The sequence below is a fragment of the Ovis aries genome, chromosome 24, assembly GCF_016772045.2.
Source record: "Ovis aries strain OAR_USU_Benz2616 breed Rambouillet chromosome 24, ARS-UI_Ramb_v3.0, whole genome shotgun sequence".
NCBI lineage: Eukaryota > Metazoa > Chordata > Mammalia > Artiodactyla > Bovidae > Ovis > Ovis aries.
In genome coordinates, this window is record NC_056077.1 from 15,048,685 (window position 1) to 15,062,891 (window position 14,207).

Sequence of the window (14,207 nt, forward strand, 5' to 3'; positions counted from 1 at the left end):
AGTTGCCATCGGAGGAGGAAGCCGGCGGCAGCGTGCGGAGTGAGGGGCGGGGCCCGGAGGCCTGCGGAGGTTCAGGCTGCAGAGGCTGGGCCATGCGGGGGCGCCGGGGTATGGGGCCACCCGAGCCGGCGGTGGTGGCCGCCACCGTTCTGCTGCTGCTGAGCCAGGTAGAGCCGGCGTGCGGCTCCGAGGACATCGTGGTGGGTTGCGGGGGCTTCGTCAAGTCGGACGTGGAGATCAACTACTCGCTCATTGAGGTGAGTGCCCGCCCCGCGGCCTGGAGCTCGGTGTGTGACCCGGGGCCAGGCGCACAGCCTCGTTGAGCCGCGATGATCTCGCCTCCCAGGCGATTGCCACCACCCCCCTCCCCGCAACTCCCCGCATTCTGGGAGCCCTTTCTTCTTGAGAGGCGCTGCTTTCTGCGGGCTCTCCGCTGGTCTCCTCCCCGGTAGCGCTGGAGTGGGGGTTCTTATGTTGGGGTCAGCTACGCGGTGGGGTGGGGGTGGGGTGCGGAGCTCTGAAGGTGTGTACATATGGGTGTGAAGGACGTTTTTGGTGACGATGATAATGGTTTATAACTTTTGTTAGGTCACACAAAACTAAGGATCTCCCAGATCGAGACCCCAGGTACTTAAGAAGGTAAACTCCAGATCCCCACAATGCAGGCCCGAGATCTCTTAAAACCCACTCTCAGCAGAACGCAGACCCCAGATCCTCAAACCCCCAGGAACCCAGACCTTCTGAAACTCAGATTTCCTGAAACCTATATTCCAGAACCTAGAGACTGCAAGTCTTAACCTCCACAGCACTGAGTTACCCCCAAATTCTAATCGACCATTCCTCCTACCCTCTGGGAAGCTTTAAAAGAGCATGAATTCTCATCCCAGAGATCATGACCCAGTTACTGTCTCTTGGCATCTCTGGGGCTGGGAAACTATTTTTAATCTTCCTGATAATGAAGAGTTGTGAGTGCCCTGATCGCTGGGTAGTTATTGGAATTACACAAGAGATTTCTGCCGAAGTCTTTTTATTAAGTTGCAAAGCTCTCTACAGTCAGATGGTTATTAGCTCAGTGGAATTGTGACCCAGAAAGCTTTTGTGAAGAGGAAGGGAGATAGATGGAGGTGGGCATAGAAAATCACTTGCAGGACAGATAGGAAGGGACCCCAGGGAGGGCTGGCCTCTATTTTAGGAGGGTAGTTACTGATGATGAGTCAAAAGAAGGGAATTAGAAAAGAAAGATCCTGGGAGATGCCGAAGCGAAGGGACTGGGGACCAAGACCCCAAAGGCATTCTGCCTGAGTAGCTAGAGGGCTATGGTGAAGAGCTGAACCAGTGTGTTCCTACAAAGCAGGTTCCTGAGAATTTGGGGGAGGGATCAGAAGTAGATTCTACAGTTGTTTGACTTAGCCTTGCTCCAAGTCCCAATTTTTGTTCCTGTAGCATGGTACAGATACTTAAGAAGGAAAACTCCAGATCCCCACAATGCAGGCCCGAGATCTCTTAAAACCTACTCTCAGCAGAACGTAGACCCCAGATCCTCAAACCCCTAGTAACCCAGACTTTCTGAAACTCAGATTTCCTGAAACCGATATTCCAGAACCTAGAGACTGCAAGTCTTAACCCCTACAGCACTGTTCAGTTCAGTTCAGTCGCTCGGTCATGTCCGACTCTTTGCAACCCCATGAATTGCAGCACGCCAGGCCTCCCTGTCCATCACCATCTCCCAGAGTTCTCTCAGATTCACGTCCATTGAGTCAGTGATGCCATCCAGCCATCTCATCCTCTGTTGTCCCCTTCTCCTCCTGCCCTCAATCCCTCCTAGCATCAGAGTCTTTTCCACTGAGTCAACTGTTCACATGAGGTGGCCAAAGTACTGGAGTTTCAGCTTTAGCATCATTCCTTCCAAAGAAATCCCAGGGCTGATCTCCTTCAGAATGGACTGGTTGGATCTCCTTGCAGTCCAAGGGACTCTCAAGAGTCTTCTGCACCACCACAGTTCAAAAGCATCAATTCTTCGGCACTCAGCTTTCTTCACAGTCCAACTCTCACATCCATACATGACTACTGGAAAAACCATAGCCTTGACTAGATGGACCTTAGTCGGCAAAGTAATGTCTCTGCTTTTGAATATGCTATCTAGGTTGGTCATAACTTTTCTTCCAAGGAGTAAGCGTCTTTTAATTTCATGGCTGCAGTCACCATCTGCAGTGATTTTGGAGCCCCAAAATATAAAGTCTGACACTGTTTCCACTGTTTCCCCATCTATTTGCCGTGAAGTGATGGGAGTGGATGCCATGATCTTAGTTTTCTGAATGTTGAGCCCTAAGCCAACTTTTTCACTCTCCTCTTTCACTTTCATCAAGAGGCTTTTGAGTTCCTCTTCACTTTCTGCCATAAGGGTGGTGTCATCTACATATCTGAGGTTATTGATATTTCTCCTGGCAATCTTGATTCCAGCTTGTGCTTCTTCCAGCCCAGCGTTTCTCATGATGTACTCTGCATATAAGTTAAATAAGCAGAGTGACAATATACAGCTTTGATGCACTCCTTTTCCTGTTTGGAACGAGTCTGTTGTTCCATGTCCAGTTCTAACTGTTGCTTCCTGACCTGCATACAGATTTCTCAAGAGGCAGGTCAGGTAGTCTGGTATTCCCATCTCTTTCAGAATTTTCCACAGTTTATTGTGATCCACAGCACTGAGTTACCCCAAATTCTAATCGACCATTCCTCCTACCCTCTGGGAAGCTTTAAAAGAGCATGAATTCTCATCCCAGAGATCATGACCCAGTTACTGTCTCTTGGCATCTCTGGGGCTGGGAAACTATTTTTAATCTCCCTGGTTCCCCCATTGGGACCCCTTTCCTCCGATAATGAAGAGTTGTCAGTGCCCTGATCGCTGGTAGTTATTGGAATTACACAGGAGTGGGAGGGAGGCTGCAGAGCTCAGCATCGTGTATTTCCTAAAGAAGTTACTCATCACCTTCAAGACTTCTATATCTGTAGCTTTTCCATCATTTTTGGTCTTAAGAAGTCAGGCATGGGACTTCCTTGAAGGTCCAGTGGTTAGGAGTTCAGCTTTCAATGCAGGGGGTTGTGGGTTCAATCCCTGGTCAGGGAACTAAGATCCCACAAACCCAGTGGGACATAAATAATCAGAACATGAATAACAGAAGCAATATTGTAGCAAATTCAATAAAGACTTTAAAAATGGTCCACATAAAAAGAAAAAAAAAATCTAAAAAGAAGTCAGGTGTTTAATGAGTCTACCCACTGGCAGTGGCAAGGCTTCTAGGATCTCTGGGTGCCCATGCCACCTTCTGGGCTGTGGGCACAGGGCATTCCAGAAGCTGTCTTGAACAGCGTTGCAACTTGTAGCTTCCTGGGGCTTCAGGAGAAACGTGTAGAGCGCCAGGGACACTCCCACCCCGAACACTTAATAGTGACTGGGAGAGTGGAGGGCAGGTTCTGTGACCTAGTGTGAAATATGTTCCCTGAGCCCTAGGGCTGCCTGTCCAGGTGGCCTGAGAAATTCATTCTTTCTTCATTTCTGATTATGAAATCTAGTGTTTCATACACATAATGTATCTTGTCATTCTGTGTCCTAACCTGTGCTTTACAGAATAAATGTAAATAAGATATTTTACAATCATTTCTGGGTTGTGTTTTCTGTGTCCCAGTAAAACTACCTTCAGTCCTCTCCGTACTTCTTCCCTTCTGGGTATTTTCCCATCATATTCATTCAGTAACTGTTGAGTGAGCCCCAGCGTGTTCTGAAGCCTTGTCCCTGGTGGGTGCAACAGTTCAGTGAGCAGAGCAAAGTACCTAAAAAAGAAAAACTATATTCGTTGCTAATTCTTTAACACTTAGGAGGTTTCACATTAAAAACTGCATTCCTGATTTCCCTGGAAAGCCAGCTGATCTTTGGGCTGCAAAACTTGGCTTGGGTTAGGAAGCAGTCCTGTCCCCTTTTAGATGAATGCCCATTGATGGGACTTCCCTGGCCCCCTCTGGACAGGTGGGTCTTCAGTCCCTGCTTTAAGTGCATGCATCTGAATTTCTTTCTGGCCTGTGAATAAGGTCGGGTATTTATGGAGTGTTTACACTACATAAGACACTGGCCCAGGCACCATGAAGTGTCAGCCGTGGTCACTGCCCATGGGAGCCTGCAGTCTTTCTTTGCACAGTTTGCAGTGTTTCTTTCCCAAGCACACACATTGTGAATTTGCTGCTTTCTTCATCATCTTAGCTGGTATGACTGGGTTCTATCATTTTCATGTTAAAGTCACAGATTATTAACACTGAAAGTTTTTAGATGGATGTTACTCCAAGTATTAATATTTTGGGGTTCTTTATACAGATCTCTGGCCCTCACCTTAGACCTTCTGTTTTAGAAACAGAAGTGGAGTTTAGAAATTGCTTTTTTTTAAAAGGTACTTAAAAAAAAAAAAAGAAGTACAGTTGACTTACAGTGTTGTGTTTAGTCCCTGGTGTACGGCAGAGTGATTCCGTTATATGTGTATGTGCATTCTTTTTCACTGAGGTTTATTGCAGGATATTGAATATATTTCCTTGTGCTGTTCAACTGTGCCTGGTTGTTGATCCATCTTGTATATACAGCAGCTTGCTTCTGGTAGTCCCAAATTTCCAATCCAACCCTCCCCGGGAATTGCATTTTAACAAGCCCCTTTCTAATAGCAAAATTGGTTTTAGACCCCAAAACAACATAGAGACAGACTAAAATAAACTGAAAAGCATTGAAAAGTACAACTTTTTAGACTAGTTTCTAATCTGAAGAATAGAAAATCACATTATTTGGGATGCTTTGTCTTATTTCCCTCTGTCTGCAATGCCCATCGTTAACAGCGTCCTAAGGTAGGTCCTCAGCAAGTGCATTTTGACTGAATGCATTCAGGTCCATTGTATGTAGCTAATTCTCAGTGGTGATATCATGACTTCTCTTTCCTTTCTAGATAAAGTTGTACACCAAACATGGGACTTTGAAATACCAGACAGACTGTGCCCCTAACAATGGTTACTTTATGATCCCCTTGTATGATAAGGTAAGAAGAGAGAGCACTTAGTGGTTTTTGATGGGAAGTTGTCAGTGTGGCCCACAGGGCTGCGCTGACTGGGAGAGTGGCTTTCCCAAGTGAGCAAATACACCTCTGTTCTGTAAGTTATAAGCGGAATATGGCAATTCTGGCCAAACTATGAGGGTGACGGCTTATATACTGGCTTGACTGATTAGCAGTGATTCTCAGTGTCTCCAGGGATACTTGGCAATGTCTAGAGACATTTTGGCTTTTACAACCGTGAGGGAGGGAGAGTGGTCCATTATCTCCTGCTTGGAGGCCAAGAATGGAGCTAAACAGGCTGCTATGCTGTGCAGGTCAGGGAAAATGTCAGTGGTTCCAAGTTCTGAGAAACCCTGACTTAATAGAACTTCCTATTAATACTTGGAAGCGGGTTAAAACGTTGTTAAAAAGTATTACAGAGGGCTTCCCTGCCAGTGGAGGGGATACAGGTTTGATCCCTCTTCCCGAAAGATCCCATGTGCCGCGAGGCAGCTAAGCTCGTGCGCCATGGCTACTGACCCAATGGTCTGCAATGGGAGAGGTCACTGGAGTGAAAACACTGGGCACCTTGGAGAGTAGCCCTTGCTTGCTGCAACTAGAGAAAACCCACGCACAGCAGTGAAGACCCAGCACAGCCAGTAAACAGACAAGCAAATAATTTTTGAAAAGTATTATACGAGTAGTGTGTGAATTCATGAGTATCGTGGGGGGAAAAAAATCAAAGTTTTTAGAAGTATATGAAGTAAATTTTATCTTTCACCCCCCAAGTCCCCCTCCCTCTGTAGTGATGACTTCTGATAGGAGTTTTGGTGCATATCCTAGCAGATGGCTTTCTCAGTATTTCGAGTTGTACAGATATCCAAGAATATATATGCATGTACACATACGCAGACATGCAAACGCATGTGCTCAGAGATGGGTATCCACATGCTTGTATTCCTACTCCCCATCCTCCCCACATTTCAGCTTTTTATGTGGAAATATAGATAAACACAAGAAGTTACAAAAGTTACTACTAACAACACAGAGATGAATATTCTTGAACTTATATCTATACATAATACCTAAGATTGTTTTCTAGAGGTGGATTAGTTGATATTGAAATCTGTTTTTTTTTTTTTTTTTAAAGCATTCTCAAGGAACCCTTTACTCAAGGGTGTATGAATAAAATCTCGTTTTAAGAATTGGCTTTAGTTTCTAAAGATCTGGCTGACCCTGGCAGACTTAAGGTTAAGGGTTAACATATGAAGGGTTAACATGAGACAGTAGAATGTTTGGTATCGAAAGACCGTGAGTGGCTGAATACAGTGTCTCCAAGTCTGTGCTGGATTAAGTAGGAGTTTCTGGGGTTGAACTTGCCACACTGGTAGGGAGTCCAAAGTCCACTCCCATTTCTGAGCGCAAAGTTTACACTTGGAATTCCATTCCGGGTGTGAAAATTCTACTTTTCATGATTGTAAAAGTTGAAGCATCATCAGTTCTTAGTCTTCTGCATTGATTTTTTTTTTTTCCCCTCATAGGGAGATTTCATTCTGAAGATTGAGCCTCCTCTAGGGTGGAGTTTTGGTAAGTTAACACATAACCAGGTATACTTTGTAAAGGATTAGGCTGTATGCTGAATGTTAAATTGATGGAGTGCAGAAATTGTTAAAATATGAGGGATTCATTTCTAGTGTGCAAGAACATTTTGTTTTTTTTTTTTTTAATTGCTCCATCCCTGTTACTTTAGAGTAGATTGAATTTACTTTAGACCTATCCTAAGGTTTTCTTTCTTGTTTCTTGAAATAGGCATCTTTTCTTGTACATGATAGGAAATTCTGTTTTTGCAATTCGTTCATTAAGTGTCAGAAGAACTTGATGACTGTAGGGGTCAGGAGTGGGGACTTGATTTCTGGCCTGGGATGGCTTCTTTCTTAGCCCCCTCAGTGTTTTTTTTAATAAACTTTTTTTTAGTGAATTAATGGTAATATTAAACATTGTGAAGTTTGACATAAAAATTCAGATCTGCTTAAGAAATCAGAAGATCTGGCAACCTTGAGGTCTTACCAGCTCTGTGACAACTTTGGATGAATTATTTCCGCTGGGTCAGCATCCATCAGGCTCCCAGATGGCTCATTGGTAAAGCCTCCACCTGCCAGTGCAGGAGAAACAAGAGACACAGGTTCAATCCCTGGGTCAGGAAGATCCCTTGGAGGAGGAAATGGCAATCCACTCTGGTATTCTTGCCTGGGGAATCCCATGGATTGAGGAGCCTGGTGGGCTACAGTCCGTGGGGTTGCAAAGAGTCGGACACGACTCTTAAAATGTGTTCAGTTGTGTCTGACTCTTGAAAGCAGTCTTTCTGCACACAGAGAAGCTGCAGACTTCCCTGAGGTGAGTGTCTTTTAGCACGGTGGGAGGAGTGAAAGTGGGGTTGATCAGAAGAAAGGGTTCTACTGTGGTGTGGCTGATATTTTTGGAGAGCAGAGCCTGGATAATTCGGTAGAGGTGGGTGTGTGATCCCAGTTCTGTAGCTTGAGGGGAGAAAGGGGGCCCAGTTGTTCCTACCAGGCCTGCCTGTGAGTTAGGGGACGAGTCATTGAGTCCCTGCTGTCACAGAGGCAGTGACGTGCACCTGGGAGACCAAGATCTTTCTCAGGTCACAGCTGGGGCTGCCTGGCTGCTGGGGTCCAGAAGCTGGAGGGGAGTCAGCGCCAAGCCCTGGCCCAAGAGGTCACAGATTGGAGGCCTGCGGGAGTGTTTTGTGTGAATCCCCTCCCTTCTTGTCAGTTCTTTTTCTTTTGATAAGCTTGTTAATTGAATCATAGCATGCGCGTGTTGCACGTGTGCTAAATCGCTTCAGCCACGTGGGCTGTAGCCCACCAGGCTCCTCTGTCCATGGGATTCTCCACCTGAGAATACTGGAGTGGATTGCCATGCCCTCCTCCAGGGGATCTTTGCTACCCAGGGATAGAACCCGATGCTCTTGGTTTCAGAAATTCTCGTCACAGTGGTATCAGGCAGTGAAATTCAACAAAATGAACACACAGAAACACCACCTAGATGAGGAGGCAGAACCTGACCAGCTCCCAGAAGTGCTCCACCCCAGGCGCTTACGAACTGCCCTGCCCGACCCAAAATGATAGATTATTTTACCTGTTTTGACTAAATGGAGTCATCCAAGGTACAGTTTTGTGCCTGGTTTCTTTCTTGATGTTGTTCACAGGATTCACCCTCACTGTGTGTTACTATGTTAGTTCATTCGATTCCTGTGTGACAGAAAGTGGTTTACCCATTCTGCTGTTGGCGGGCAGTTGGATTGTGTCCCGATTTTGGCCACTGGGAATAGTGTTCCTGTGAACATCCTTGTTACTCCTGTGAATCTTGTGGTGCACACGTGTCTGCGTTCCTGTTGAGTATTAGTATATGCCAGGGTGGAATTGCTGGGCAATAGACTTTTTACATGTAATGCAGCCCTAGTAGGGATTTTTAGACCGGCAGAGTAGGTGTTGCAGAGCTTTGCTCTAGCAGCCGCGTGTGAGAGTTCAGTCCTCCACATCCTCACCAGCGTCGGCTGTCAGTCTCTCTTATCTTAGCCGTCTTGATGGTGGAGCGGTTTCAGCCACTCACCGTGGTCTCAACTTGCATTTCCTGATGGTCCATGAGATTGAACACTTTTTCATGTGTGTATTGGCCATTTGGATATTCTCTTTTGTGAGGTGCCTGATAAGGATTTTAACCATTTTTCACTGACATCTTCCCCTGAGTGTGTGTGTAGTTCTTTATTTTACCCGACGTTCTCTTTTTTAAAAAATTATCTTTTTTTTTTTGGCCACACCACACAACACGTGGAATCTTAGTTCCTTGACCAGGGATCCAGCCTGGGACCTTGCCAGTGGGAGTGCAGAGTCCTAGCCGCTGGACCGCCAGGGAATTCCCCTGAAATTCTCTTGATTTGTCCATGTTTTTTTTCTGTACCTATCACTTCACATTCTTCCTAAATTTTTAAAAACTCAGCTTTAACCATATTATGATGAACTCTTCAGTTATTTTTAATTTCCTTGAATTGGTTGCTGATACTGAAAAATCAGGACACAGCAGATAAGACCCAGGTTTTCAGTTTTTCACGAGAACTTAGAAGCTCGGGCAGCACCGGGTCACGTGGCAATAGTGGGTGGAAGGTGTCCCCTTTTTTCCTTTTGCCTCAGTCCACACTTGGCCTCTGCTGACTTCCAGTCCACCTGTTTACTATGGACACTGGCGTTTATGGTCTTGGTATAATGTGGCTGAACTCACGTACTTGATCAGGAGACAGATCTGGAGCCAGACTTTGGGGGTTGAGAGTGGGCTCTGTCCCCAGGAGCTCTGTGATTTTAGGAGAATCCTTAACCTTCCTGTGCCTCAGTTTACCCCCCTAGTCAGCTGCAGTGTTACTACCTACCTCTGAGATAATTGTCAGGCTTAAGTGCACCCAGCTCAGTGCCTGGTCTCTGGTGGGTGTTCAGTAAATAAAAGTTTCTGGCACTCACTAGATTTTCCTTGGGACTCTGAGATACAAGTCAGCCGCGAGACTGTTACAAACTGTTATCTTATACTCTTAACCCTGGTTCCCTCTGGGGTGGGGGAGGGAGACTTTTCCCTCCTCCTCCTCCCTTTGGATTTCCAGCCACGAGAGTGGCTCAGAAATGAATACAGTGAAAGTTAAGTAGTGCAGTAGGTTTTATGTGACAGTTTATATCCTGTGTGAGAACTCTGCTCGCTTTGTGTCCCGTTCTCTGTCCCCCACCCCCCACCCCCCTGTCATTGCGCAGAGCCGACTACTGTGGAGCTGTACGTGGATGGTGTCAGCGACATCTGCACGAAGGGCGGGGACATCAACTTCGTGTTCACAGGCTTCTCCGTGAATGGAAAGGTCTGGCGTTTGTCACGTTTGCTCTGTGGTACAGACTCAGTCTCCTCTTACCTTTAAAAAAGCGAGAATTTTGGAACAGGAGGCTTTGAGGCTCTAAGGGATGCACAGACAAGCCTCAGGAGGGCCTGGGAGCTTGATGAAACTGTGTGTAGAATGTGGCGGGGGTTCTTGGGGGCTGGGTCTAGGTTGCGGGTCACTCCTTTGTCCAAGTACAGCCGGCAGGAGGGCCTTGTTAGAGAGATGGGGTCTCAGGGGCCAGTCTCCCCCTCGCGGCCTGCAGTGCCGCAGCTGGGATGCGCCTGTTTATTGCCTGCCTTTTCTTCACGGTGGGTTTATTCTCCTTTTCCTTTACCCTGAGAGGGAGGGCCTTTGGTCCAGGCTTTATGTCTGGGTTTCTTGTTGGAGATGGGGACCCTGGGTATTTATTCTTCCTCTGTGGTTTAGTCATGCATCTTTAATTGATGATGCTTTAGAGTCTTTCTCAGGTGGTAAAAGTCATCCTCAGAGGTAAAAGAATCCCCCTGCTAACGCAGGAGACATGGGTTCAATCCCTGGGTCAGGAGGATCCCCTGGAGAAAGAAATGGCAAGCCAGTCCAATATTCTTGCCTGGAAAATTCCATGGACAGAGAGGAGCCTGGCATTCTACAGTCCAGGGGATCACAAAGGACTGGACATGACGGAGCAGCCAAGCACACAGTGGAGTCAGTGGCTGAAGGGCCGTTTTCCCGCTGCCCTTCCTTCTCCCTGTGCCCCTGCTTCCCCAGGAAGGGCAGCCACGGTCTCTACCGTCTTTTCCAAGGAATCCTGACCCAAGGAAGGTCATGGCAGCGGGCGCAGGCTGGACAGTGCTGCTGAGAGTAGCATGTGACTGCTGGGCGGCTCCTCACCTCCTCCTCCTTCTCCGCGGCAGGTTCTCAGCAAAGGGCAGCCCCTGGGCCCTGCAGGAGTTCAGGTGTCATTGCGAAACACGGGCACCAATGCGAAGATCCAGTACACAGTCACACAGCCTGGCGGAAAGTGAGTTAATGCCTGTGCTGCCCTGCCCTGCAGCTATGGCTGGACCCTGATGCTGGGGGGTGGAGCTCTGGATTGAGGGAGGCCTGGGTTCAGACCCTGATTCAGCCTCTTACCTTCAGACAGGTTCATACCTCATAGGGCCTCAAGTTCCTCACCTGTGAAGTGGAAGTCTTTTGACCCATATCTAGTGGTGATGAGATGATTAAAAATGAGATAAATAAAGCACCCACTGCAGGACTAGGCCTTCATTTACTGGCTGGGACTGGCTCTGGTTCCCAGGTGGCTCAGTGGTAAATAACCTACCTGCTAATGCAGGAGACGTGGGTTTGATCCCTGGTTTGGGAAGATCCCCTGGAATAGGAAATGGCAGCCCACTTCAGTATTTTTGCCTGGAAAATTCCATGGGCAGAGGAGCCTGGTGGGCTACAGTCCATGAGATCACGAAAGAACTGAACATGACTGGGCGTGGCGTGGCACTGGCTCTGGGGCCCAGCAGCTGGTTTGAATCCTGTTTCTCCCATTTGCTAGCTGTCTGCCCCACGGCAAGTTACTTAAGACCTCTATGCTTTGGTTTCTTCATTTATGAATGAGGATAATCATGGAACCTACCACCTAAGGTTATTGAGAAGATTAAATTATGATATTATTGTTTCAAACTGTCTGGCATAGAATATGCACTTAATAACTTTTAGCTCAATACAGATTAGCTCAATTACGATTTTCAAAAATCATTTTATCACTATTACATCGCAATCATTTTGTAGTTGGAACTGATGACTATTTAATTAACCTTGTTGAGTCAAATTTAAAGCATTTATGTAATGGATTTATATTGTTGCATTGTAAATGTTAATAGATGTGCCAAGATTAATATCCGAATAGTTCCAACTGATCATTTTGAAAGCATACAAATCACCATTGACTGCTTCAGTACACAAATCTGACTAAACTGCAAAATAGAAATTTATAATGAGCCTGTCAGTATATCATCCAATTTTTAACTGATGCTTGTTGAAATTATATTTCAGTTTTGAAAAATACTTCTTGTTGCCTCTCCAACTCCCTCCTCTGATCTGTAGAAGGGAATGTAGGGCTTTCATTTTCTCTGGTCTCAGTAATTTGCTGCTGGCCCTGATGGGGAAAGGGACCTGAGTTTTCTGAACCTCCTTCCTGTGCGCACACTACACGGAGAGTCACATGCAGAACTGGGGTGCTGTAAGCACAAGCTAGAGGCTGAATCTGACCCGAAGCGAAATCCAGTGGCAGTATCAACGGCCCTGCAGCCGGCGCGGCCCTGTGCTGTTACTACAGGAGACATCGGATGTGATAAAATACCACCGCAGAAGAAGGAACTGAGTTGAAATTTTGGCATTCCTGTCACTGGCATTAACCCGCCTGTGGTCTGGTGCTTTTGCACATCTGAAGGGCTGACTGTGTCAGAATCCTGGAGGCAGTGTTTCCAGCCTCAACTCATCTCACTCTGGTCTTGGTTTGTTCACAACTGCTGGAACAGTCTTTGTCGGCTTCTGGTTTCGTCACAGTTGCTTTGCGCAAGAGCCCAGAGTGGCTTCTGTTTGTTCCTGATAACAGATCTGAATAAACTGTCTGGGGTTGGAGTCAAGCTCGTTATCACCTGTCCCCTGACGCTTAGTGTCATCTTGCGTCAGCGTCCGTCTCAGCTCAGCGGGCCTGTCCGCCGATTGCTTTTTTTCAGTTTTCTCCTTTAATTTTTTAATGAGTTCGGTTAGTTACTTAGTTGTGGCCTTTTTTTTTTTAGTATTATTTTTTGTCCTCACCATGTGCCATGTGGGATCTTCCTTCCCTAACCAGGGGTTGAGCCCTTGCTACCTGCAGTGGAAGTGTGGTGTCTTAACCTCTGGACTGCCAGAAAAGTCCCTGTCCCCCATTCTTCACAGATCTTTCCTCCCTTCCCACTTCTCTTCGTTTAGACACTTCCCCTCTCCTCACCTCTTCATGCCTCTCTGTCGGCACACACTTGAATGATCTGTGACTGACCCCTGCTGAACCATGGGGGCTGGTGTTTAGACTAGAATCCCTGGGGCTCCAGGAAAACATCAGCCTTCCTTCTCGTCAGCACACGAGCCCCTCTCCTTGCACACAGCCAGTGCCCAGTAAGTGCTGTCTGATGGGGATTTGAACAGTGAAGGATTGAATTTCATTTATGCTCCTTTTACTGGCTCAGGGCAAGTTTGTGGTAACTCATGCATCATTTTCTTGTGCTTGGAAGAGTAGTCCTAAAGTACAAATATTCAGGTTGCTGGGAGAAAGTGAAGTGGTATTTTTTATTTCTTAGGTTTGCATTTTTTAAAGTTCTTCCTGGAGATTATGAAATCGTTGCAACTCATCCAACCTGGCCATTGAAAGAGGTGAGCATTTATTTCCAGTATGTTGATGGCCATGCCAGCAATGTGCTGATCTGGGGACAAATGGAGTGGTTTTCAATTCCGGATATGAAATTATTTTATGTTTTTTCTAGAAGTTGATGGAAAAAATAGTAATGCTGCTGATTAGTTTGGTGGTGATTATCCAGGAAAACTCCCACACTGTAGCAGATGCTGCTTATGTTGATTTTTGTTTTAGGTAACAACATTGTCTTCCTGCTGTGAAGTTGGTTTGTTATTAACTTATACCTATTTTAAGCTAAATCAACACCAGAGGGACCTGATGAGATTATTTTATTGTTCTTTTTTCTGTCTGTAACAGCAGTACTTATTCTGAATTCTTGTTCTTGTGCCCAAGGAGAATATGTAAGAGTGTTTATTGCAGCTTTGTTTGTAATAGCAGAATAGTGTAAACAACCTATATGTCCACGAAGGGGAGAGTGGATTGTGGTTTCACCACTTGATAGAGTTCTGTATATCAGCAATAACAAATGAACCAGAGCCACATGTATCAATATGACTGTACTTAAAAATATAACATTGAAGGGAAAAGGCAAGTTGCTGAAGGACAAGGAAATATGATACCATTTATATAGTGATTAGAAACACTTGTGATCAGAACCACTTCTGGATGCATTCATATGTGGAAAGACCATAAAGATGCTGCAAATGGGAATGGCAAGTGTATTCATTATGGTGCTGATGTCTGCGGCGGGGGAGGGGGGGTGGTGGGGAGGGGTGTGCAGGGCTGCAGAGTCTGGAATTGTATTCCTTCTCTTTTATTCTTTAGCTGGTTGGAGCTTATATAGGTTTTCTTT

General features: G+C 46.1%; 1 protein-coding gene across 1 annotated transcript in view; it reads left to right on the forward strand.

The window, feature by feature from the left end:
- Positions 1-14,207, forward strand: part of LOC101111247 (BOS complex subunit NOMO1) — a 56,597-nt gene continuing 42,390 nt past the window's right edge. The window contains exons 1-6 of the mRNA XM_015104097.3: positions 1-257; positions 4,974-5,063; positions 6,599-6,644; positions 9,869-9,969; positions 10,881-10,987; positions 13,302-13,374. Of these exons, the coding sequence (XP_014959583.3) occupies positions 93-257; positions 4,974-5,063; positions 6,599-6,644; positions 9,869-9,969; positions 10,881-10,987; positions 13,302-13,374 (582 nt within the window). The 5' untranslated portion in view covers positions 1-92. The remainder of the gene's footprint in view (positions 258-4,973; positions 5,064-6,598; positions 6,645-9,868; positions 9,970-10,880; positions 10,988-13,301; positions 13,375-14,207) is intronic.